Source organism: Micromys minutus (genome assembly GCF_963924665.1).
Source record: "Micromys minutus genome assembly, chromosome: 8".
Taxonomy (NCBI): Eukaryota; Metazoa; Chordata; class Mammalia; order Rodentia; family Muridae; genus Micromys; species Micromys minutus.
In genome coordinates, this window is record NC_137977.1 from 52,680,992 (window position 1) to 52,708,278 (window position 27,287).

General features: G+C 41.2%; 1 protein-coding gene across 4 annotated transcripts in view; it reads right to left on the bottom strand.

The window, feature by feature from the left end:
* The window catches only part of PTPN2 (protein tyrosine phosphatase non-receptor type 2), a 60,834-nt gene extending 38,411 nt beyond the window's left edge, over positions 1-22,423 (bottom strand). For 2 of the 4 annotated variants that reach the window (XM_080920405.1, XM_080920404.1), the window contains exons 1-3: positions 21,608-22,423; positions 9,878-9,968; positions 6,338-6,418 (exon numbers count right to left, since the gene is read on the bottom strand). In XM_080920405.1, the coding sequence (XP_080776531.1) occupies positions 6,338-6,418; positions 9,878-9,968; positions 21,608-21,676 (241 nt within the window). In that variant the 5' untranslated portion in view covers positions 21,677-22,423. The remainder of the gene's footprint in view (positions 1-6,337; positions 6,419-9,877; positions 9,969-21,607) is intronic. The other 2 variants (XM_080920407.1, XM_080920406.1) reach the window with 1 other exon arrangement.
* Between the last annotated feature and the right edge of the window lie 4,864 nt (positions 22,424-27,287).

Consider the following 27,287-nt stretch of genomic DNA (forward strand, 5'->3'; position numbering starts at 1 on the left):
AATCTAAAAAAAAGTACTGACAAAAAATGTATAATTTTAAGCAAAAAATGTTTAAAATCTGTACATTTATCTTTGTTTTGTAAAATAAAGTTGTTTAAAAAAAAAAAGAAATATAGATCTTAGCACATATGGAAGTCTGAACATTTCAACTGTTTACTCATTAAAAAAAGAAGAAACTATAAATAGCTTCCCACTGACCATACAATCAACTTGAACTACCAAAAGGCACTGTTTAGTGATTATGATATGCCAGACACTGTCACATCTTACTAGGCTGTGACCACCTCAATCCTTACAACTTTATAGAGCAGATGGTACACTATCATGCCCATTTTGCTAACATTGGGTAGTAGTGTCATCATTCTTTTCAGACTAGAAGGATTTGAAAAAAAGGATTTCAATCATACAGAACAGCTCACTGCTACAGACTACTGGACAACTCCAATCACATGTGTGATCAGACTTAGAAAAGGAATAATAAAGGCCTACATAGAGTTTTCTTAAGGTCATGTTCAATCATTGGCACCCTGATTCTATGTATGTACTATAGAACTATTACATCACCAAAAGTACTGTGTGCTATTTCTCTCACCCCTATCTATAAGTCCATCACTAAACACAGCCTTAACACAGTCTCTACTACTGAAATTTTATTATTTCAAGAATAGTATAGGTTGTGTGCAGTGACACATACCTTTAGTCCTAGCATTTGAGGCAGAGAGAGGCAGGTCAATCTCTATGAGTCTAAGGCCAGACTGGTGGTCCACCTGTCTAGGACAACCAACCAGTTAGAAGAAGAAGAAAAAAAAAAAAGTCAGCAGAATGCAGACCTTTAATCCCAACACTGCAGAGGCAGGGACAGGTGAATCTCTGAATCTGATGCCAGTCAGGTCTATAGAGTGAGTTTTAGAGCTACACAGAAACCCTGCCTTGAAAAAGTTACATAGGGGCTAGTAAAATAGCTACTATTTAAAGTGCTCACCATGGAAGCCTGACAGCCTGAGTTTGCAGAACCAAATCCCAAAAACTGTCCTTTGACTTCCACTCTTGTGCCGTGACAAATATATATACCCACAGGCAATAATATTTTTAATTATATATAAAAATAGTTATGTAATCTCCTGACACTAGATTTTTTTTCACTCTCAATCTAAATTCTTTGAGATCTACCATATATGTATGTGTGTGTGTATATGTGTGAGTGTGTGTGTGGTCTATTCCCTTTTATTGTTTAGCTATATCCAACAATATGAATTTACTAATCACCTTTTACTTAAAAACATTTGGGTTTTTTTCCAATTTGAGCTCATTACAAACAAAGCTATTATGAACATTCATTTACACAACTGTGCATGAATATAGGGTTTTCATTTCTCTGAGATAAATGCTAAAAAAAAAATCTAATTGCTACATCACAGAAGTATAAATTCAGGTTTGTGAAAAATACTCGTATCACAGGGTATGGTGTCATATGCCTTTAATCCCAGCACTTGGGAGGCAGAGGCAGGCAGACCTCTGAATTCAAGGCCTGCCTGGCCTAGAAAGAGAAACCCTGACTTAAGGAGTGTATGTGTGTTAGGGGGGTGTAGCTATACCATTCCTATCAGCCACTTAGGAAATCAAGGTTCTCTGCAATCCTGGGGTGCTCTGTCCTCTGTTAGTAGGTATGTACTAGTATTTCTAGTAGTTAATGGTGTTTTTCATGTTCATATTTATCTGCCTTCTGTATTTATACCTTCTCTCCATTTTCTAGTCCTCCTTTTTCAAACATATTCCCTAGTCAATCTGTATTCATCTCGTTCTCCAAAACTTTTAAATGCTTACCCCTTTTTCTTTTGAGAGGTCTCACTATGTATCTGTAGCTTGTCTGGAACTCCTTATGTTATCAGGATGGCTATGAATTCAGCATTCCCCTGCCCTAGCTACCCAAGTGTTGAATTGAAGGCATGCATGACCATTCAATAACTGTTTTATTTTTCTGAACAAGGTCTTTCTCTCTGAAGCCCAGATGAATCTAGAACTCACAGCATTCCCCTGCCCTGGTCTCCCAAGTACTAGAGTTATAAGTAGGAGATACACACATACACACACACCTATTACAATTCATTAATTTTTAAAAACTATACATAATTTATGCTTTTGGTCTCTTCCTAAGACCAAAAGTCTTAGATCCTGAATTTTCTCCTGTTCATTTCGTCTGGACAATTAATATCTTCCCCCTTGTATTTAAGTACTTATTTATTCAATAGGTAATAAAATCATTATGTAAATTTTCAAATTATCCTGGAGTTGGCCACTGGATGTCAGACTGGTTTAAGTGTCTTCATGACATACTCTCATCAGCTTTTAAGTCATATCCATACTTTCTAGAAGTTTGAGACATTCTAAACTCCCTCTCCTTTCTCCCTTTTATTTGTTTTGTTTTGTTTTGAGACAGGGTCCTATACTGTAGCTCTGGCTAGCCTCTGAGATCTGCCTGTCTGTCTCCTGAGTGCCGTGATTAAAGGCATGTGCCATCGTAGTCAGTCCATTTTCTGTGAGAAAGATTCTAGCAGCATTGGTCAAGTTGCCCTTCAGCTCACAATTCTCCTGCTTTTGACTCCTGAGTGCTAGGAACACAAGCTTTTGTCACCACACCAGTCAAAGGGATTACATGTTGTTCCAGCCCCAGAGATCAGCACCTCATCCAAGGAGCCCTATTTCCTGATGGTAAAAATAAACTTGAACAACTAAAGCTAAGTATGCACAGTGACAACAGGGCATAACTGCTCTTAAGACTTCTCAATGAGGTTAGAGACGTAGCTCAGTGAATAAGGACATGTTCTCTTGCAGGGAACATGAGTTTGGTTCCCAAGTATCCACAATGGGTAGTGTACAACAGCCTATAACTCTACCTTCAGGTACATCAACCCTCTGGGCTTCAAAGACATTTGTCCATATGTTCACATGCCTACCCATCCCAACACAAATGCATACATAAAAGTAAAATATACATAAAAGTAAAAATGTTAAAAGAATGTCTCACTAAAGGATATGGTGCCAAAATTCAAACCTATCTTTATAACTGGGCAAGCATTCTATTTCTGAGCATACATTCCCAGCCTTTTCTACATATTAGTGCTCACTGAAGACCAGGTCCTCACATACAACAACACAGCAATTCTAATATAACAGCACAGGGCTCACTATAGCTCACTTGTTACACAAGGTCTTTCCTTTAGGGAGATCATCACCTTTACATGCCTTTTAAGTAACCCCAAGGGCTATTATTAGATTGAATTATTCAGTGAGTGAGTAGGGTAAGTATAGTGAGGTTTTTGAGACAAGGTCTCTTTGTATCTCTGGCTATCCTGGAACTTGCTACGTAGATCAGGCTAGCCTTGAATTCACAGAACCTTGAACTCAAAAGATCCATTTGCCTCTTCCTCCTGAGTACTGGGATTAAAGGCATAGATCATGGCAGTGTAATGGAGTTTTCAATACTACCTTTGTTAGTCTGCTATCCATAAATAGCAAAAGAAAACTAGAATACTCAGCTATGAATGGAAAATAGAAGCTAACGTATAACAATCTTAAATAGTTAACAAACACCAAAAGAATAATAATAAAAAAAAAAGATTCCCACAATTTTCTAAAAGCTTGGGCAAAGAAATCTATGCCCGCCTGCCACAGACAGTTGCATATACATGTATACTATTATGAACTATTCACAACAGAAAGGAAACCAACTTAGAAGTCCTCGGCCCAGCATTTGACTTCTGGCGCCCAAAACCAAACAAAACACAACCCAAACAGCTCCTTACTGAGGAATGGCAACTTCAGCCTGGGAAAGGTGAGGAGGAAGGCTGCACTTGGTAAGAAATCAAAGGTCGAAGGGGAGAGGAGGGCACAAATGATAATAATATAAGATACAATGAGGTAGACCTGTACTTCCAGTCACTTAGGAGGCTGAGGCAAGAGTAAAGTTTAATACCTGTTTCTTGCCTAGGCCTACATACTGGTTCAAGGACCAGCTTGTGCAACTTAGCAGAATGCTGTCTCAAAAGAGAAATAGTGCAGAAGGGACAGGGATGTAGTCTGCCTAGCATGCACGAAGTCTTCACCAAAATCCCTAAAACCACAAAAAGCATAAAGCAGCTGTTTTCAGAGCTCTGGTGATACTTTCCACATACTTAGAAATGTTCTCTAGGACTTCTACAAGGACTCTACACTTTGCATGAATAACGCACAAATGAATGTAGTGGTTCACAGTTCACTGTCTATAAAACTAGAATCCAATGTTAGCCTATTTACTCCTGAACCTAATTCCTTGATTTGGAGTTAATACAGAAAAGTTTCATTTTCTGCTAACCTTTCTTTCCTTGCATAATCAACTCCAGCGTCTTCACTGGAAAGAATTCTGGTTCTTTCATACTTTAAATCTACTCCAGTTCAGCTGATGGCTTAAAGAAATTAATTATTAAAAAGGCAGATAGCTTTGATTCAACTTTGATTAAAACTGAATATTAAAAACTGAAAACAGAAAGGCTTAAGTCCTCTAACAGTTAATGAAAAGCTTTTAAATAAAACTATTTTTCAACGATGACTGAGAACTTACAGCACTAAAATTTCATCTGTATTTTTAAAGTTTCATTTTGATAAGGAAAATAGCAGCAAATAGCTACTACTAAATTTAAGTTAAATATGTATTTATTCTGTTTATTATCCTATACTGAATTTAGATTAGTCCTAGAATATGTTTCTCTAATTGTTAGATACAGAGTCCTATATATTTTCTCTACTATATCAAACTTGATAGTCTGGTCCAAATCTCCCATTTTCTTTCTTTAAACATAATTTTAAAAATTTTTTTATAAATATACATATCTTATTTTTATGTATATGACTATTTTGTCTGCCTATATGTTATGTATGCCATGAGTGTGTTTGGTACCAATGGATATCAGAAGAGGGCATCTTATCCCCTGGAACTAGAGTTAAAGACAGTTTATGAACAACCTGTAAATGTTGGGAACTGAGTCCAAGTCCTCTGCAAGAGCACACACTTAACCACTGAGCCATCCCCCCACCCCCCCCCAAAATAAAGGTTTTATGTTTCATTTCCTGCATTTGAAGTACTCATCAATGACATCATTGATCTGAGATTCTTTGGTATAGTCCTTAACCATGACACAAGTGCAACTAAGCACTTAACCAAGTTTTCCTTTTTGGTTAGTCTTGCAGAGGCTTACTCATTTCCCTAGCTTCTAACCATCAACCCTCATGAGGTTAATTCTGCAAACCTGACACACATCACAGGTGGATGAGTCACATATAAAGATAGGCATGCTACTGTGTCAATTCCACTCTGCTAGGATAAGGGAAAACTTCAGCACCTCTGGCAATGCCTTGTTAATATTTAGTACACTTCAGCAGCACTACCTTCATAGGCTATGGCCAACCTTGAATAAATTCAAATTTCTGCCCCTCATGAGATTCAGTGTCAGGCAAAAGATTAAAGGCCCATGGAGCTGGAGAGACAAGATACTGCAGCAGTTAAGAATATTTGCTGGTCTTCTGGAAGACTAGTTTTAATTTACAGAAGCCACATGGCAGCTCACTGACATCTGTTACTCAAGTCCCAGGGGATCCAACACATTCCTCTAGCCTACTCAGGCACCAGATACACATGTGGTACAGAACTACATGCAGACAAAACCTTGATATACGTAAAATAAAAAATAAAATTTAAAAGCCCATAAACTTGTTGCCAGGTGTGGTAATAGATACCTTTAATCCTACCAAATTAAGAGACTGAGATGGTTGATCTCTGAGTTCAAGGACAACATGATCTATGTAAAAGGTTCAGGCTAGCCAAGGCTACACAGTGAGACCCTCTCTCCAAAAAAGCACCAAGTCATTTCACTGGAGGAAGAAGATAAGAATCTCTAACTTTTTGTTATTTTTCTTTCCACGTATCAACTCATTTAAACACATATTTACTGAGAATATTCTTGTTCTGTAGCAGAATGGACTATAATTATATATCTGCCATACTAACAGAATCATAAATCTGTGCAGCTTTTATGTGTTTGGTTTTAAGAAGCAGAGTTTGTATAGGGTCCTAGCTGGTTTAGAACTCACTATGTAGACCAGGCTGGCCTCAAACTCAGTGACCTCCTTGTCTCTGTCTTCTGATAGCAGGTACAGGCAGATCTCTGTGAGTTAGAGGCCAGCCTGGTCTAAAGAATATTTTTTGGGACAGCCAAGAATACATAATAGACAGAAGACCCTGTCTCAAAAAACATTAAAACACATATGCACATACACACATACACACAGGCATACAAAACATTACCTCTACAACTTCCTCTACATGGTGAAAAGACCACCCAATAGAAGAGGCTGTTAAGTTGGTATTGCAGGGAGAAGACTGTCACTGTCATTAAAGAAAGAAAGGAATGATACTTTAGTAAGGAAATGCCATATTTGAAAAAGTGGTATGTTAGAAACTAGTCATAATGGGAGAATGCTAAGTAATCCATACTAAAATGAATAATTTGTAAGAAAATAGCAACAGGAAAATCCTAGATGTGTAGAAAGGGTCATAAAAGCATATAAAAAGTTAGAATGATAATGATGACAAACTTAAATTTCAGCCTTAAAGGGGCAGGAAAACAAATTGGATAATATGAGAAATAAAACAGTAATAGAATAGAGCTATAGTGGCCATTCTAGTGTGTGTGTGTGTGTGTGTGTGTGTGTGTGTGTGTGTGTGTGAATAAGAGAGAGAGAGAGCAAGCACCTTTGTAAGTATATGCACATGTCTGTTGGATATGCTCAAGTTACAGGTGTTTTGTGAGCCACTCACACAGAGAACTGATCCCAAGTCCTCTGCAAGAGTAGTACTTGGCTCTTAACTCCTAAGCCACCTATATAGCCCCAATATTTTAGAAGTTACTATAATAAGTCACAAAAAAACCTACTATATACATAAGAAAACATTTTAAATAGATCATGAAAATGAAAGTTCTAACTATTTAATTACCAATTAGGTTGGGAGATGAAGGATTCTGTTACCAGTATTAGTCAATATGCAAATGGCAGTACCAGTAACAAAGAGGAGTAACGCAATATAGGGAAAACGCACACCACTGATTCTATTAGCAAAGACTAACTCCATGTCAGGTTGGCACATGACAACAGAGATGGACACTTTCGAACATGTTTGTAGTTAGGACCAAGACTGCAGATCAAATGTAAAGTCATGAAAATAAACATGGCAACTGACCCCTAGAAAATAGATTTAAAAAAAAAAAAAATAGTGAGGAGATGAAAAGATCCTTGGACAAAATAAAGATAAATTGAGGATGCGAGGCTCTAAAAGTGGGAGAGCAGACAAAAAAGGTAAAACAAGTCTTTAAGAAGGAAGATACAGGCAACAAAGACACAGAAGGGTAATAGGAGAAAACAAGGAAAAGTCTTTGCATTTGAAAGCTAGCAAGGTAACTGCTTTTAAGTTGCAGTGAGGAGAGTGTGGTAGCAGCATGGGGGTGCGTGTGTAAAGACAGCACAAGTCATCAGGACAGATAGAGGAAAATTTTCCCCCTCAAGATTGGGTGTATGCCACCATAACCTGGCTGGCTTCTTCTTCTTCTTTTTTTTTTTATGTGTATGAGTGTTTTGCCTACATGTATATCTATGTACCAATTGTGCACTTGTGTGCCCAATACCTACAGAGGCTAGAAGAGGGCATCAGATTCCCTAGAACTAGAGTTACAGATGCTGTGGAGCCACCATGATGCTAGGAATTAAACCCATGTCCTCTAATAGAGTGCTCCTAACCTCTAAGCCATTTCTCCAGTTCCAGAGTCCTTTTAAAACGTTGAGTACTTCAGCCAGGCAGTGGTGGTGGTAGTGGAACACAACTTTAATCCTAGCACTCGGGAGATAGAGGCAGGGCTATCTGTGAGTTTGAGGCCAGCCTGGTCTAGAGTGAGTTCTAGGATAGCTAGGATTACACAAAGAAATCCTGTCTCAAAAAAACAAAGCAAACAAAAAACCCTGTGTGTAGATACATAGATCTACCTAGGATATAGAGCAGGGGTGGGAGGGGGGGAAGGAAGGCATTCTAAAGCATTTATATAATAAGAAGGAAAAGCAAAGAGAAAGAGGCTGAAGATAGCAAGGTCTACCAGAAAGAGGAAGGAAGGAATGTGCAAAGGTCTAGACAAAGTATGGTGAAACAGGTGCTCTGCTTCTGGGACTTCAGGGATGTGTCTGAGCTGAGGCACTTCCCAGGTGGCACATTACAGCTTAAGTGTTACTTTTTTATTCAAAAGTTTTTAAACTCTCTTAAGGGATAAAGAATGCAAAGTCTTCCAAAATGGGGCTTCACAAGTTGGAGAATTAAAGTGTAAGCTATTTTAAAGTAAAATAGCTAAATAGTTATGAGTAATAGACTGGTTAAGGAAGAATATGGCAACACTTGAGTAAACTCAAAGTATTAAAGAACCCAGTGCCATGAAAAACCATATATATGAAATATATAAGGTTTTTCAACCTCAACATTCTACACACACCAAATGAAATAGTCAAAAACAAAAATAACAAAGCAAGGAGCTGGAGAGATGGCTGAGTGGTTAAGAGCACTCACTGTTCTTCCAGAGGTCCTGAGTTCAATTCTCAGCAACCACATGGTGGCTCACAACCATCTGTAAAGGGATCTGATGCCCTCTTCAGGTGTGTCTGAAAACAGCTAGTGTATTCACATAAATAAAATAAATCTTTTTAAAAAATCACAAAGCAAACCAAAAAGCATCAGTGACACACGCAGTAGCCTTCAAGGCAGCAAGGGTAAGTGTGCAGGGAGAAAGCTGGGTGTGGTGGCACAGGCCTGTAACTCCAGCACTTAGGAGGGTGACACAGGAGGATCACAGTTGGAGGGTAGTATAGCAGATGCAGGAAGCCATGCCACAAAATGAAAAATCCCTCCCTGCTTTCTTTGTGGGCGAAGGATCAAAGTAAAGAGTGCTGACTGAAGAGGTCCAGGAACTTGAAGGCTGGTGTTTCATGGTGTTTACTCAGACATTAGGACACCAGGTTGAATGTGCTGAGGAGGGGGATGACACAAAACTAAGTGGCTCTGAAGCCTGGAGAAGAGAGCTGTGTACAACATGGAAGGAGCACCTCGGTGGGGGTCATTTCATTGGAGGATCCCTGGATGAGGCTAGGAAATGCTGTGGTGTTATAGGAAGCAAGAGTAAGGAACATCCTCCAACTGAGGGCATTAGGAAGATTAAGTGCTGAATTCTACCAGATCTTAGAAGACGTTCAATCAGATGTTCCTCAAACCTAAGAGGGTTAGGGAGATGACTAAGTAAATGTAAGGGGTGGAGTCTGGATCCCCAGAACCTGCATGGAAGGTCAGGTAGGTGTGGCAGCCTGACTGTAAGCCCAGTACTAGTTATAACAGAACAAGTTGGCTAGTCAGACCAGCTGGAATAGAGTTCTGGGTTCAAGCACACTTGATCTCTAGGGTGGAGAGTGATCAAGGAAGACATATAACCATCAACCTCAACCTTCTACACACACCTGTGTACACATAAGTGAGAAAATGTAAACATTAAACCCGGTGTGGTGGCTGACATTTATAATCCCAATATTCTGGAGGCTGAGCCAAGAGGACTACTGCAAATCTGAGGTCAGCCTGTGCTACACCGTAATTTCCAGAACAACCTAAACTACACAGTATAAGCCTGCCTCAAACAAAACAAAAAGTATATAAAAGTTTAAAAATTGCCATACTAATCAATCTTTACCCAAAGATTGTCACTGCATCATGTCTCCTGGAACAAACTGAAAAGCATACACATGCACATAAACCCACAGTACTTACATGGGCTTACATCTCTGTATCTGTTTCGATTTCTGTTTTCTGGAAACTTGGCCACTCTATGAGGATAGTCATGGGATTCATTTCGAATTTCCTTAAAATAACAAAAATATATATTTAATACCCCTCTTAAATTTTATATAGCAACATATATCCTCCCAGCCAATACAGGATAACATTAAGCACTTAAGTATTCTACAAAGCAGTGGTTATATCATAATAAACCTCATAAGGCTAACAGAAATGACCCATGCCACTCATTAATTTTTACATTCACCAGGTACACTTGCTCTATCACAGTGTAATTCTATTTCAAAATATCAATTGTCATCAAGATGATTACACTTAGTTACTAATGCTAAATAGTAAAGTCTAACCATATGGAAATTAAAGTTGCTTTGATTCTATTTACTTGTCCCATTTGTGTTACAGCTCACATTTTAATTTTCTTCAAGAAAAGTATGCTAATGGTTTCATCTGAAAAATCTTATTAACTCTGATGCAACTATAATGGGATTTTTTTAAAAAAACTACTGGTAGCTGGGTGTGGTGGCTTTAATCTCAACAGTCCAGAGCTTGAGGTAGGTGCATCACTTGAGTTCCAGGCCAGACTGGATGGATGGATGGATGGATGGATGGATAAACAGATGAAGAAATAAAATTTATTGGTGAGCAGAGGATAGGGCTCCCTTCAAAACACCATCACAAGAATCTTCAACTGTATCAAACCTTTAAAAATATCAAGTACTGACTAAAAAATATATTCATACAGTTTTATGTAAAAATTATTTTAAAATCTGAAAAAAGGTACTGACAAAAATGTATTGTATAATTTTATGCAAAAAATGCTTAAAATCTGTACATTTATCTTTGTTTTGTAAAATAAAGTTGTTAAAAAAAAAAAAAGAATCTTCAACTGTTCTGTTGATAATCCTATCTTCCACGGTGAATCTTGTCTATCAGTTGCTAGTTCTTATTTTTCAGTCTAGACAGACAATTTTATGTATACACTATAACAATTACTGATGTTGGGGGAAAAAAACTAGGACCAGGCCTGGTGGCACACACCTTTAATCCCAGCACTTGGGAGTCAGAAGCAGGTACATCTATCTCTGTGAGTCAAGGCCAGCACAGCTAGGCTCTGTTATACAGAGAAACCTTGTCTCAAAAAACAAGGTATAATTCCCAACTCCATCCCTAATATTAATCTTATATCCACAGATAAGTGTAACACTCACTCACTACTTATTTAAGAAGCTTCTTGTTCCCAGCAGTTGTGAATTATTGTAATTCACAACTGGTCAAAATGCAGGGAACTAACCAGAGGTTAGTCAGCTACTAAATCCACAATGTAATTCCTATATGCCTAAGGCTTAGGAAAAATCTAGGAAGAAGCGGCAGAAAGAATTGAGTCAAAAAGACCAGGATACCTGCAACAAGAGTCTGTACCCTGGCTGTCTTGGAACTCAGTCTGTAGACAAGGTTAAATAAATCAAAAAAAAAAAAAAAAAAAAAAAAAAACTTAAATAAAATTGGGCACAGTGAGGTGAGGAGATAAGAAGATGGACCTGGGAAAGAGCAGGGTGTATGAATATGATCAAGATACATAATATGAAGTTCTCAAAGAATTGAGATATATTAAATAAAGAAATAATGGTAGAAACTAGTACAGCAAGAAGGACTTAAGATTTATAAAACAATGCCATGATGTACACCCCATTCCAAATATTCAGGCCCAAAAATAAAATAGAGCCATAACTCATTCTCTTTTGTTAGCTTAGAACATAAAGAACTCTTAGTGAATTCATTCTCTCAGATCTTCAATCTGCCACTTGTTTTCCGTGTTTTTAATTTTGGCCAGTGTAAGAGCAGTTCCAGAGATGTACACTGACAGTCAGTCCCACTTTCCCTTCTTCCTAACTGAAGGTTCTAACTTGTTTTCTATTTACAAGAGCCTGATAAAAGCCTCCTTCCCAGTTGGAGCAGGCCTGTGAGCCAGGCATGGTGGTGCAGTCTTAAGTCCCAGCACTAGGGAGGGAGAGGTGGGTGGAGCTCTATGAAGCCAGCCTCACCTACATAGGGAATGAGAACCTATCTCAAAATTTAAAAAGGAGTGTGACAAAGGGTAGCTAATGGGAATTAGAATCAGCACTGGGCTTGGTTGTGGAAAGAATTATGCTGAGACCTGGCACACACTAGGTATGCTGCTGGGTAGTAGCAGATACTCGGCTGAAGTGGGAAGACCACCTGAACCCAGGAAGTACTGATTAAGAGCAACACTTAAAACCAGATCCTACCTCAACATTGAAACCTAAATCAATAAAGAAAAATTGCCTCAGCTAACTCTTGTCCTCTCTTGGGTTTGAACATCCAGGAATAAGAGGCGGGAGTACACAGGAACCTCCTGTGATCACTAGGTTTAAAAAAAAAAAAAAAAAGGCAAATTTCAAGAAAAGCTACACAGAAATTAAAGGCAACCATCAATGGAATTAGGGAGTTACAGCAGTAGCCCTATCTTCAAAACTCTCACCATACCAAAAAACAAAACCCAAAAACAAAGCCTATGGTCAATTATTGCTTTATTTTCCTTCCTATGCAGCTAAACCGGGTGTCTAAATAATAAGGAGAATGTGCTGGCTAGTTTTTGACAACTTGGCAAAAGCTACAGTTAACTAATAGGAAGGAACTCCAAGTGTTCCATAAGATCCAATCGTAAACATTTTCTCAATGAGTGATCAATGGGGGAGGACCCAGCCCATGGTGGTGGTGCCATCCCTGGGCTGGTGGTCCTAGGTTCTATGAGAAAGCAGGCTGAGCAGCCTTAAGGAGGAAGCCAGTAAGCAACACCCCTCCATGGCTTCTGCATCAACTCCTGCCTCCACTTTCCTGCCCATTTGACTTCCTCCAATGAACTGTGAACTTGTAAGCCAAATAAATCTTTTCCTCCCTAACCTGCTTTTGGTCATGGTGTAACAAAAACCCTAAGGCTCATTGCAAACTACCATCTGACACTGTACAGCTTATTCCCACCTCTTTTAGACAATAGCCAAAATATAACTTTTATGAGAATTTAGTGTTAGCCCTCAGGGACAAAGAGGCAGTTTATGTCACCTTCCACACCACTCAGGAGGTGTAACAGGTGTGGCAGGTACATGCAGTGTGTAACCCCCACCTAATCCCACCCCAGATCTCTTCTCATTCTCTGTCTTCTCTCCAATTCCCCTTCTCTCCCCCTCACTGTCTTGTTCTTTTCTTTTTTTTTTTTTTTTTCTGTTTGCCTGACTGGATCTATCTCTCCCTAAAGTCGCCAGTCCAGGGAGGCATTTCAGTCTCCCTACCCTCCTCCCCCAATAAACCTCTAACATGTTTCTTAGTGGCACAGCTTGGCACAGGCCCTCCCAAAGGTACCTCACTTCCCTGCATGTATCCTATCATTAAGCATAGTCAATGAAATACAAAAGAGACAAGGAATGCCAACAGCTGAGCTACTCAACAAAACCAACTGATGCACATTCTGGGGCTAAAAGTTTCCCCTTCTGCAGCAGAAAGAAGCCATAAACTATGCTTCTACATTACTAGCTGAAGAACGCTACCCAGTGGCACACTTAGGCTTAAGAAATCACTGAAGTGTACATTACAGTCATTACCATATTTTCAGTTTTTTATTGCAACAAACCAGACTGTGAAATAATCACAGAATTGATAAGATCTTCTTAAGTAGACATACTTAAAAAGGGATTTTATAGAATCCTTAAAACAATTTATTATAGGATGATCATTAAAGAAACAGCCACAAGACAGGTGTAGTCTAAGGGACTTATCTGTGGGAGTTCATTCCTAGCTCCCTAGTGATTGTGTGACACCAGATAATACTCAGCTCTACAATTTAAGTCCTTTTCCATCTTAGCACACTTACACACACAATGCAGCAGCAAAACTAGCAAATGTCTTTATCTGTCCAACTGAGGAGTTGTCCTTAATATAGATCTTAGCAACTGCAGCATTCTATTTTTCTTTCTATAAATTGAGAACTTTCATCTTGCCAATCCTGGTGGCCCAGGTCTGTATAAACTCAACAGTTTGTAAGCTAAAGGAGGAAGATAGCATGCTCAAGACCAGTGAAGTACAGAGACCTAGCTCAAAAATGTGTGGGGAGAGAAGTAACTGTGTCTATGGCTCAGTGGTAGGACATCTGCCTAGCATGGTGAAGCCATAGACTTGATTACTGGTATCCCCGAAAAAACCAAAAACAAACAAATCTGACAACATTCACCAGATGTGTTGACCCATGTCTGTAATCCCAGTACTCAGAACTGATGTGGTAGGATTAGCACTGGCTCAAGGCTAAACTGAGCTAAACAGTGAGTTCCAAAATAGTAAGAGCTACAGATCAAAAAGTCTCGAAAAACAAAAACAAGTAGGGCATAGTGGTGAGTGACTTTAATCCCAGCACTGAGGAAGCAGAAGACAATGGACCTCTAGTTGGAGCCCAACCTAGTTTACATTGTGAATTCTAAATCAGCCAAGTCTACGATGAGTTTTTTGTCTCAAAAAATCTACCAAACAAACAAACAAACAAACTCTTCCTACTACTAAATCATGGCTTTTTTGGTTTGGTTTGGTTTGGTTTAGAAATAAATAGGATGATGCTAAATTACATAAACTGACTCGGAACTAGACATATTGCTCAGAGTGACCTCTAAGGCCCTCCACTCTCAAGTATCTCAAGTGTTAGTATCAATATGAGCTACCACACCTGTTTCTAAAAGCAATGCTCTAAAGCAACTGTCTATAAAGACTCAAAAGACTAGAACGCCAGAACCTCAACCAAAAATATTCTATGTATTCTTGCCTGCAAAAACTGTAATAAAATATGAAGTAAACGCTCTCATGCCCAACAAACAGCTAAAACTGAACAACCTGGTTTACCCTTGAGAGCAACCCTTCCTTCTCCTAGCTCCTTCAGCATTACCAGAAAAAGCAGAACCCATAAACATTATTACAGGCATTACCTACTTGTAATAAGGCAGAATGTTCACTTAAACAGGAGTTACAAACATTTCTATTTGTGAGCTGCCATGTGGGTGCTGGGAACAAACACAGATCCTTTGCATTTCTTCAACTCTAATGTCAAAGATTTGCTCGTATCCAGCACAGACTGGTAAGTTAGAAAGCTTCCCAGAGGAAGTTCAACTTCAGACAGGGAACAGGAGGTGTTAAGCAGCAGGGGAAAGAAGGAACAGAAGAGCAGTTATGCAAAGGAAATTTCATTCTAGAAGCTTCATGGAGATAAATGGATAAATGAATTTCTAAGAACAGACCATAGGGGTTGGGGGAGAAAAATGACATGGGAAATGAAGCCACAGAGGCACCACCAGTGGTGTTGAGGCAGAAGGGCTGAATTTTACATGTGGGCATTGGAAAACAGCGATTAAAGGGCTGAAGAAGAGAAACAACTGTGCTTCATTTTAACTACTTCTCCCCATTCTTCCCTTCAAGGTAAGTTCTTCAGCCATCTGCACTTCTCTGCACTGCTTCCAACTTGGCTCCCAGCTCTGCAGGACTGTAAAACACTGGCATTGCTCTCTGTCATCTGCTGATCTGGCAGCTCAATCCAAGGAGCCCGGTTAGCCCTCACTGTATTTGCTCCACTGTAGCACATGGCCCTGTGGACTATCAACTCTGTTCTTCGACAGCTTTTCTTCCTACTTTCTAGTTATTCTCTCCAGTCTTCACTGCAAGCTTCCTTTCTCCACTCTTAAAAACACTGCTAGCAATGAAGAAGACATCCTTGGCCTTCAGTATTTCCAAACCATGTTACCTAGGTAAAAAAAAGTTGGTTTTGTTTTCTTTCTTCCAGACAGGGTCTCACTATAAATCACTATGTAGGTCAGACTGGCCTTGAATTCATGGAGATCAGCCTGCTTCTGCTTCCCAAGAACTGGGTGGGATCAAAGGTATGCACTACACATACTATCTGGATAATCCTAATGAATAGGGCCTAGTCATCTCAAAACTAAAACACCATCTCTATACCCATATTTTCTAATTGTATTTATAGCCAAGTCCTCTCTTCTGAACTCTACATTCAGTTATTCTAGTCAAAGTTATTCTAGTCAAAGGTTATTCAGAGGTCAAAGGCCAACTTTGAGGTTAGGAGTCCATTCTTGCCTTCAACTTTATTGAAGCAAGGTCTCTGTGCTGTATACTCTGGGCTAGCTGTCCTGAGAGCTTCCAGCTTATTCTTCTGCCCCTTCCATCTTGCCTTTCAAGTGCTAGGAATAAAGACTGTACCACTACATCTGCATTTTTTCACCTGGGTCAGCAGGCTTACACAATAAGCACTTTGATTTGCATAGCCATCTCCCAATTTACATAAACCATCTCCCCAGACATACTTTAACTTTTCAACTGAGTTTTTCCTCAACTTCTCTTGCCACAGCCTATATTCAAAGACTTAAGAGTTCAGCCTGACTTGACAAACTTCTCTGTGTTGTCTACATTTAGCCCTATCTAACCAATATGATCTTACTAAAAGTAAGAATAATACTTGAAGGTGTAAATTTCCTTAGTGAGTCTCTATTAAGAAATTCAAATTCTCATCTCCAAAGCCTTCTAGGCTCTGCTTTATTCTCCCACACTTCAACCTCACAGCAGGCTGAGCCCCAGACTACACTGTTGGGATCTCTCTGAGCAATGGATGGATGCTGTGGCTTTCCCTCACTTTTCCCTGAAACACTTAATTGTCTTCCACTCCCTTATCTTTTCTTAGTGGACAAATCTGCCCTTCAAGACTGTTAAGCACTCCTTTCTCAAGAAACTTTACTACTGGGATTGGAGAGATGGCTCATCAGTTAAAAGCATGGCGGCTTTTCCTGAGGACTAAGATTTGATTCCCAGCACCCACATGGTGACTCATAACCATCTCCAGTTCCAGGAAACCTGATGCTCTCTTCAGGACTCCTACAACACTAGGCACGAACATGATACAAAGAAATACATGCAGGAACAAAAGACACACACACCCCAAAAATAAACTAGGGGAAAAAAACCTACTTTTTGAGAAATAGTTCCACAAATACGTATTCACTCAGCATCCTTTACTAAATACTAGCTTTTTACTAAACACTTTAAGTCAAAGTTTTAAAACCTTTTTTATCTTTTCTATCACAGTTTCATACATGTACATATACAATGTCTGTTGATATTGTTTTCTATTCTCCAATCCTCTTATCACCCTCCCACTTGTTTTTGAGACTAGATTAACTCAAATTATATACCTAAGGATGACAGTGAATTTCTAATTCTTCGGCTTCTACCTCCAGAGTGAAGAGTCCAGGCATGCACCATTTCACTTACTCTTGCTGGGGTTTGAACTCAGGACTGGGGAGGTGGGGGGGACAAGCAAGCACTCTACCAACTGAGCTACTCGCCAGGTCTTGCTTTTCACATACAAAATAAGCAAATTGTTGTGTATGCCACAGTACATGTTGGCAAAGAACAATGTGAAGTCAGTTTTCTTCCACCTGTACACTGGTTCCAAGTAGAGCATTCAGGCTTCCCAAGCTTTGGTTAGCACCTTTGCTTGACGAGCCCTCCCACCACCCCTCACTTTCATACTTTTATTTGCTTAGCCACTTACTACCTCTCACTAGGTTGGACCCTAATGAGTATTGTCTTTAAACAGTTATTCAGTGCCAAATACTAGTACCCAACACTTAAAGGTTTGAGAACATATGGCCTTCAAATTATGAGACTGACACACTACTCACTATACCAAGAGGTCAACAGAGAGCAAAGTATGAACTGCCAAAGAGTTAGAGCCTTGGCAGCACAGATGTCAGCAGCCTTGTCTGTGGAATGGGGAAATGGATGCTCCAGGACACTAAGAAAGCATTAAGTCCAAACTCTTCCTGACTTGCTTTCCATTATTAGCTTCAGTGGCTCCTGACTTGCTTTTAATGTAACACCAATGTGCATAGCATGGTTTTAATGCTCTTGAAATTGGAAAAGAAAGTGCCAGCACAGAATTACTATTTTGCTTAAAGATCTTGGGCACTTGTCTATGGAGTTCCTGAAAAAGAAATCTTCAGTAAATACAAGTGTATTTTTTCCTGTATTTATTTTTTCTGACAACATGCAAGAACCAGTTATCTTCTTCTATCATGTGGATACCAAGGATCAAACAAACTGTCAGGCCTGGTAAGTGACAAATGCTCTAAATCATCTTGCCATTGATAGCCGTATACCTTTTTTTTAAAGATGTTATCTTTATTCTTAATTGTGTTAACACATGTTTGTGCAAAAGATCGAATTTCCCATAGAGAACAGAAGATGTCAGATCCCCTGGCACTGAAATTACAGGCAGTTCTGAGCTACTTGATGTGGACACTGGGAATGGAACTAGGGTCCTCTGCAAGAGTATTAAGTGCTCTTAACCCATAAGCCATCTCTCCAGCCCCCCAAACCCGTATCTTCTGAGACTGGGTCTCTCATTAAACCTAGAGCTCACCCCTTCACCTAGGTTGGCTGGCCAGTGAGCTCCAGAGATCTGCATGTCTTCACCTACCCAGCACAGAGATTAGAGCTACACACCTGGCTTTTTATTGGAAACAGGTAAGATCTAAATACAGGTCTTCGTGCTTTCACAACACTGAATAAGCCATCTCCCGGAACTTCCAACTATTTAAAATTACATTTTATTTAACTTTGCTATTGTGGGTGCACACAAAAGGCAGGTATATAGAGGTCAAAGAACGATTTATAAAAGAAAGGTGGTTCTCTCCTTCCTTGTGAATCAGAGGACTAAACTCGTTTTCAGGCTGGGCAACTGTTAACCCACAGAGCAACCTTGCCAACAAGTTTTTTTTTCTGTTTTTTTTTTTTTTTTTTTTTTGGACAGGGTCTCAATTACCCCAGGCTGATGAGAAACTCCACAGGTAGCTGGAGATGACCTTCAACTCCAGATACTTTCTGGAACCACTTCCCAAGTGCTAGGATTAAAAAACAAAAAAAAAAAAAAAAAAAAAAAAAAAATGCCACTGTGACAGGCTTTTGTTTTTAGACATTTTTTTGTTTCAAGGAAAGATCTTACTCCTTAGTCCTGGGTGGCCTAGAACTCACTATGTAGGCTAGGCTGGCTTAAGATATCACTGAGAGATCAACCTGCCTCTGATGGAATTAAAGGCTTAGACCACCAAAGCCCAGCTGCTGGCTAGTCTTAAACTCACAACAATCCTGCCTCAGCCTCCTAATTGATAGGTTACAGGCTGAGCCACCACGCAGTGGCTTTCTTTTCCTGTTAAATGGGATAACTACTTTCGCTGACTTCTTGAAGAGATACATGTATGTACCCAGTTAAACTACATGTGGTGGCTCTTATCTATAATCCCAGCAATTGGGGGACTAAGGCAAAAGGACTGTCACAAATCCAAGCCTAATAGTAAATTATAGACCAGTCTGTGATATTAAGAAAGACCTGGTCTCAGAAAATAAGTTAGGCTAAATAAAGATGTAGTATTAACTCTTGTGTTTTAAATAATAGTAATTATTATTATCATTTACTCACACTCCCCCCGCTCCCCCTTAATTCTGAGTGTATGGCATTTTGCCTGCAGAGGAACCATGTGTATAACTGGTGTCCCTGAAGGCCAGAGGAGGGCTTCAGATTCCTAGGAACAAGAGCTAGAAACAGTTGTGAGCTGCTTGTGGGTGCTAGGAATCAACCTGGAAAAACAAGCCCATCTTTCTTGGAAAAACCAAGAGCCATCTCTGCAGTTCCCCTCCATCTTTATATATACATATATGTGTATGTATATATATGTATGTATGTTTGCATGTATGTCTATGTGTATATACATATACACATATACATACTTGGTTTTACTATGTAACCCTGGCTGGCCTGGAACTATGTAGATCAGACTAGCTTTTACTCAGGTCTGTGCTGGACTTGGTGGTGCATGACTTTAGTCCCAGTACTTGAGGCAGGACAATCTGAATTCAAGGTCAGTCAAGCCTACTACATAAGGAGACCATGTCTCAAAAACAAAAATAAAATCACTTCACAGACTTCCGTCTGCCTCTTAAACTTTGGGATTAAAGGCATGCACCACCCAGCAATGTTCTTTGTTGACTCAGTACTCCTTTTGTCGTCTGCACTTTTGAGACAGCAGTCTCTGCTAAAGTTCACACACACAAATCCACTAGAACGTACATTTAAGATTTTCTACAATGAGACTCTGTTACAAAACAATATATAGCGTGACACAGACTCTACATGATCTCCAGGACACACATAGTATAGAACCAAATTCTGAAAGTTGTCCTCTGATTGCCACACAAAGCAAAGGGGACTCCCTGCCCCCCTGTAATGATGATGATGATAAAATTAGTGCCTTATTCTAATGTATGCTGAACCTGGCACATCAGGGTATTTAATATATTCCTAACTAATGTGCTTAAGAAAGCCTGTTCTAGCCAAACATAGTGGAACACACCTTTAATCCCAGCACTCGAGGCAGAAGTGGAGGGGGTGATTTGTAAGTTCAATGTCAGGCAGGTCTAGAAAGCAAGTTCCAAGCCAGAGACCTTATCTGAAAGGAGGGTGGAAGAAATAAGTCCTAAACAAAACGAAATTTTACTGTCATCTAATTAAATAGAATGGTGAAAACTTAGAATCATCCAGAGCTAAAAGAAAGCTTTCTAGCTTCTTTCTTTACTGTAGGAATGAGCCAAAACATAAGGAGACATATTCAACAATTCACCAATCACTAAATTTGATCTTGGGTAGACGTTAATGATTAGCAATGAATCATTTTTTAAGGGTAGAAAGTTTTGCCTGGATTAAAAGGTAGCCCGCACGCTGTTGAAAAGTCACAAGCGTTTATAGTAAAGATTACTTTAGTATGAGCTGAATAGGTAAGGTTAGTCTCTGGTGACTGAGCACAGCGGTGGCATATAGACATGTGGTCTCTTTTGGACCGAAAGAATTGTTGATTACTTTGAGTGCTACTACGACCGGTGCACTCATTTGGGAAATGCGCCCAACTGCAAAGCTCAAATAAAGATCTGTGGTGTACTATACATATATCTATAAAGTATGCCTAAGCAAAGGAAATTCTAAAGAGGACGCTACTTTAATCAATGATAATACAACCAAAGCCTCTGTTGTTCCGGGAAGCTCTAGCAGAAGAGAACCCGCTCTCCCAGAGAAAGTAACCAATGAAAAAAACTGGCGATCCCCGATCCCTCGGGAGCTCTCGTCGCCGCTTCAGCTCCGACTCTGCTATCGCCACAGGCCCCCGGGACCCCGCTTCGCCTTCGCTGGCCCTGATCAGAGGGCTCCCTCGCCCTTTTCGCTGCTTCCGCTACCAGCGCGCTCCGCCACCGAACATCGACCGACAAGAACGCGGTCAGCGAGGAAGCGAGAGGCCGTCCCATCCTGCGCCGGGTGCCCCTCGACCCTCCACCCAGCGCACCACACGCCAGGGCCGGCCGGGCAGCCAGTAGGCGCCGCTGTGGCGCCGCCTTCAGAACCAACAGCCTACAGCCACCAGCGAGCTTCCCGTCAAAAGCCTCACAGTGGGGAGGACTGACCGCGCAGGCGCGCCCCTGACGCGGCCCGCGCTCGCCACTTCCGCCCGAGCGGGAGGCGGGGGAGGTGACACGGAGCCGGCAGGCGCGAGCTCGGATCCTCGGAAGACTGGGAAGTCGCGCGGGCCTGAGACTCACCAAGTATAACGGCTGCCAGCGACACTGGGCATCCAGTTCCTCGAACTCCCGCTCGATGGTAGCCGACATGGCGGCAGGGGAGCGCGAGCGGAACCACCACAGCGGACAGGCTCGGGCCCCGCTCTATCCGGGGAGAGCGCTGGCCCTGTGGCGCATGCGCGCTCCGCGCCCCGCCCCGCCCCCACGTTGAGCCAAGCCGGCCTTGGGGAAAGTACCTGGAGCGTCGGACGTCAGCGCGCCGCCGGGGCGCCGCGTGGGTCGGACGTCGTGGAGGAAGCGGGGCGGGGCAGGGGGCGTGGTCCAGAGACTGCCCAGGTGGGAGGGGCGGGGCCGGGCGCCACCCTGTAGCTACTACATTGAACAGTCTATTTAGCCCAGGAGGTGAGAAAGTCCCTAGAAAGTCTTCCTCGCCTTCCTCGCTGTTCCAGTTCTCTTTTTCTTCTTAGTCCTCAAGGTTTTTTTTTTCCTTAAACTGCAGTATCTAAAGTTCTATTTAGATACCATATAGGTTAGTCAATAGCTTGTGTTCAGTTTTGAAATGCATTAGGGTGATATCATTCTCAACAAGTTTTGTGCCATACAAATAAGGGAAGGCATTTAGGAGAATATGTCTTGTTTAGTTTAGAATATAACTCACTCCAAAGTTAGTGTTGTCTGTCTCAAAGCACTTGTAAGCCCCTTTCTTACGAAACGAGCGCCTGGCTCCGGAATCAATGTTGGTGAACCTATGTGCTTAAAAATCTTACCATCTGATAATCTTAAGAGATGTGAAATATGCTTCTGGACCTTTTGACCAAGACCAAGTGAAGAACTGTGAAGGGGTGGAAAAGCATGAACTATGTTGTTCAATGTTGAATTTAAATTTTTATCTACAGTTAACTCGGTTCTGGAATTGGGAATTCAGAGAAAAGAGCAAAATCCCTAAATACAGCAATTCCTTTTCTCAGTGTCTGTCTGCTTACTTGCTCAGTAGTCTCCTGGGGCTAGTGGCTGCTGTGTGTCGGAAAGAAAGCACAAGTAGAATGTTTGCGTCATCAAGGAACATTCTTTGGTTTGGTTGGTTCAAGTTGGGGTTGGTTTTATGTTGAAAAGGTCTCAAAGACCAGCCCAACTTCCAAGCTATATGGCTTCCACTGGTAAAATGAACTCAGGGCCTTATGTATGCTAAGCAAACACTTACTTAGCTATAACCCCAGCTCCCTCTTTCTTTTTCTCTTTCTTTCCTCTCAATTTAGGCTGACTTGTCGGTTCAAAGCACTGGGTACAGTTTCAGAAGACTGGCGTGTCTGCTCACAACCATCCATAATTCCAGTCCCAGGAGTCTGATGGTCTCTTCTAGTCTCCGCAGGCACCAGGCACACACTTGGTGCATATACAAGCCATATGTCCAGCACACATACACACAGGCAGAACATTTATACACATAAAGTGTATCTTGTTGGTTTTTTTAATATAAACAAGCAAACAAAAATAAATCAGTTAGGTTAGAGCCCCCATACTATACCCCCAGCACCCAGGCATGAGGATTAGAAATTCAAGGCAAGCTTAAGCCACATGAGACTCTATCCCAAAATGCCATTGAAAGTATCATTGAATAACTCCCTAGATCAACTATAGAAATATGTTGCAGTCTCTCAAATGAATTATCATTCATTCATTTGGCCTAACATCTGAATGAGCTACCTGTCTTTATTTATTTACTTTAAGCTCCAAAATCTTTTTTCTTCATTCTATTCATGTACTTATTGACACAGGTCTGTGCTGCGGCACATGAAGTGCTGGCTGGCTTGGAACTTACTATGTAAACCGGTCTGGCTTCAACTCAGATCCTCCTATGTCTGCCTTCTGAGTGCTGGGATTATAAAGTCTTTTGCTACTTTGCCTGGTATGTTTTCTCTTTTTAAAAGCCCTTTCTATAAGAATGTTCTGGACCCTTTGCCTGCTGATACCTTTTAAAATTTTGTCAAGAATGGGCAGTGGTGAGACACTGCTGGTGTAAAATCAGTTTCTGGGCTCATTTGCCCCTCTTAAGGGTAGCCTTACTCTGCAGTAGCCAACAGTCTCCACCACCCAATACCTTCCCAGTGCCCTATTCCTTGGGAGATTTTGCAGCAGGATATATTCAGTGCGACTTTTCCCATGAGCAGTTTCCAGCTTAGATGACTGACTGGCAACAAGCTCTGGAGAGTGGAATGGTGGACTTTCTAAGTATGCCTTCCTAGAACCTGTGAATGTGGCCTTCCATGGAGGAAAAAAAATGGGTTTTACAGAGGGAATTAAAGTAAGTGATTTAAGATGAGATCATCTTAGATTATGGGGATGGAGAGAGAGATGAGAAAAGGCCATGTGAAGACAGGGAAGTAGGTCCAAGAACCACAGGAACACTTGGAGCCCCAGAAAGTAGAAGAAACAAGGTCAGGTTCCATGCTGAACCTTTGGAGGAAGCAGAGCCTGCTAACCCTGATTGTGGTTGCTGGCTTCTACATTGCTGAGAGAATAAACTGCTGAGCAGTTTTGCTTGGGTTTGTTTTGTTTTTAAAATATTCTCAATGAAATATTTTGAGGCTGGCTTTGGGTACCAAGGCTGCACATGTGAGCCGTATGCTTGCTGAACTGCTGTCTCCTTAGGCCACCAAGATCCTGCACTGGCTGCATGAGGTTTTCAGCATGTTTTCCCAATGCAGTACCACGGGGACTTATCCTCCATTCAGTGAACCAGAGGCAATGCCTTCCCCAGAGGGGCCCTGATTGCAGACTTGCTGAAGCTAGAAGGGAGGGAAGGAGGAGCTCGCTTCCTAACTGTACCTTCCTCCTCCATTTATCCCATCACTTTGAGTTCTCTAAACTTTTCACTAGTAAATCATTGCTACTCCAATCCACTGTACTTATTCTTTTACACACACACACACACACACACACACACACACACACACACATTGCACACCAGGAGTAATCAGATCCCATTACAGATGGTTGTGAACCACCACGTGGTTGCTGGGAATTGAACTCAGGACCTCTGGAAGAGCAGCCAGTGCTCTTACCCACTCAACCATCTCTCCAGCCTCACTTAATTATTCTTTACAGTAGTTTTCTTCTGTTTAGACTGTTGTGTGGTAGGAACTGAGGTTGCAGCTTAGTGGAAGCTAATTTACCTAGAATGTTCAGGATCCTATTCCTTCCCCAACATCACAAACAGAAAACTGCCTAGTAGTTGTTCGGTTCTAATTAGACATGAGGGTAGGGAAAACTCATACAACTCTAAATTTAGCTGAGTATGATAGCTTATGCCTGTAAATCTAGTACTTAGAAGTCTGAACTAGAAGAATTGTCATCAGTCTGGGGTTAAGCCTGTGCTATGTAGGAAGTTCTAGGTTATCCTGGGCTATAGAGTGAGATACTGTTCCAAAAGTTAATAAATAAATTGTAAAGTCAGCTATTTTCTTTCTTTTCAAATTTATTTTGAGTTAAAGTCTCATGTACCTCAGGTTAGTCTGGAATTTTCTACATAGCCAAGACTGGCCTTGAATTCCTAATCTTCTTGCTTCCACCTCCCAAGTTCTGAAATTATAGAGGCACACACACCGTCCTTCCTGGTAGGTCTAGAGGAGGCAGGAAGAACAGGCAATCAAGGTCATCCTCTGCTTCATGGGGAGTTCAAAGCTACCCTGGGCATCATGAGACCCTGTCTCAAGTAACTAAGAGAAAAGCAAAGAAAATAAAATCAACGATTTCTACTGAGCCAAAATGGCATTGACAAAAGCACAGGGCAACAGCACTGGACAAATAGTGGATCCCTTTGGCTCCAGGGAAATCTGAAAATGGAGGGAGGCTTGTCAAACCTTCAGCTCTCTACGAAAAAGTGATACTTCTGACAATGGAAGGATGGGTAAAAGACAAGGGGTCAGGTATAGGCAGCTGGAGCCAGCTCTGTGAGAGTCCTGCTGTGTGTCAGCCAAGTAGCCGTGACCTCTACGCTGTGGAAAGGCCAGCTGAACGCCCTTAGCCTTTGTGGATCCACCCACAGGCTCAGTATGTTTACTCTGTAGAGACCGCTGCAGAACTTCACTCGAAGAACCTGCCTAACCTATGGCAAAGTCACTCCTCTCCCAAAGTGTAAAAATGCACTGTAGGGAAAGCCAGGAGTTCTGAATCTGAAGTCTGCCCTGGCACCGTTAACATGACAAAGATCAAAAGACCACCTCTCTACCACAGAACCCAGCCACAGGAGCACCAGGGAGATTTGGTACTGTTTACTCAAAAGACCTCATTCATGAGTTGCCTGCTGGTGTGGGATTTCCAGGAGAGGACATGGTTCTTCCCTCTTCTGATGGCACTGGATTTCCTCAGAGAGATGTGATCACCCTGCTGGAAAGATGCCTATACCAACCAGCTCCTTAGATGTTGAATTAGACCCAGAAACCCAAGAACAATACAGGGTATTACCAAGTATTTTAGAGATTCCTTTCTGGCTTAGCAGACCCCTATTGACCGAAAGGGAGGGGTCAGCAAGAAGACAGTAGGTTCTGCTCATGATGGGCAAGTCTTGCCACACTCCAGTTCCAAGGAAATATTCCATTGTTTTCCATGTTGACTTTCTCCTCTGAAATCAGAACACATTGTGAAGGGAGGGGGTCCTGCTTTGTTCTATTTTCTGTCCCGGGACTTAATGGTCACAAATAGATGACAAAACCATGTACACAAGGTTTCCCAGAACCAATGAAGCTGTGGACCAAGCCAAGATCCATACTGAACCTGGATATGCCCAAAGCTTTGTTTTGCAAAAACCTGAAATACAGTTAGAAGAAAAGAGCACAAAAGCAAACAGTCCTCTGCTGTATCCATGGAGTACTCAGGCTTAGCTGGTTCCAGGTCATTCTGGGGGCATTTGTGTTCTACAATGCAACTGACTTAAGGTCTTTTCTATAACTTAGGGTTTGAGAAATGAGATATCTTTTCCTAGGAAGACATGTATACCCTTAAAGGTTTGCTTGTGCTTTTAGGGGGTCCATAAGCCCTTCCCCTCAGAGACTTGTGCATCTGATGTAACGGAATCAGATGCTTGCTAGCTCTTGTCTCTGGTTCCAAAGTTTACCAAGTAGTTTCCCCCTTTCAAGACAACTTCAGTGTTTCCTAACAACACTATGTTATTTCTTGTACCATCTACAGACTCCAAAAAATGCCCACAAACCCTTCTACCTCCTGACTTCCAAGTGGAACTTTCTGGTTTCTCTGGTCATCAGCCCTTTTCTTAAAAGCCATATTAGGAAAGGCCAGGCCATTTCATGGTTCAAGCATGAGTGAAATCGGCACTGTTTGTACTTCTAGGTCCCGGGCCATCAACATATGTGAGCCTTTTCTTCAGTAGTCTTGGGCTCTAGAAGTCTTGCCCTTTGACCTGCTGGAAGTGATGTAACAGACCAGCAACAGGCTCTGGGTTGTTAATTTTGAGGAAAGTGAGTCTGATGTCACTTGCTTTTCCCCTCAGTGACCACTCCTAAATAAGGCTTCCCTCAGTCCCCTCACTTCCAGCTCCAGCCTGTCATCTAAACAATTGGTGAGGCTCAGCCATGCTCAGTTTTACTTTGAAATGTGTTTGCCTGGCATGGTAGCCCAGACCCATAATCCTAGCACTTAGGACATGGGCTTGAGTTGAGGGTCATCACTGGCTATATGGTAAGGA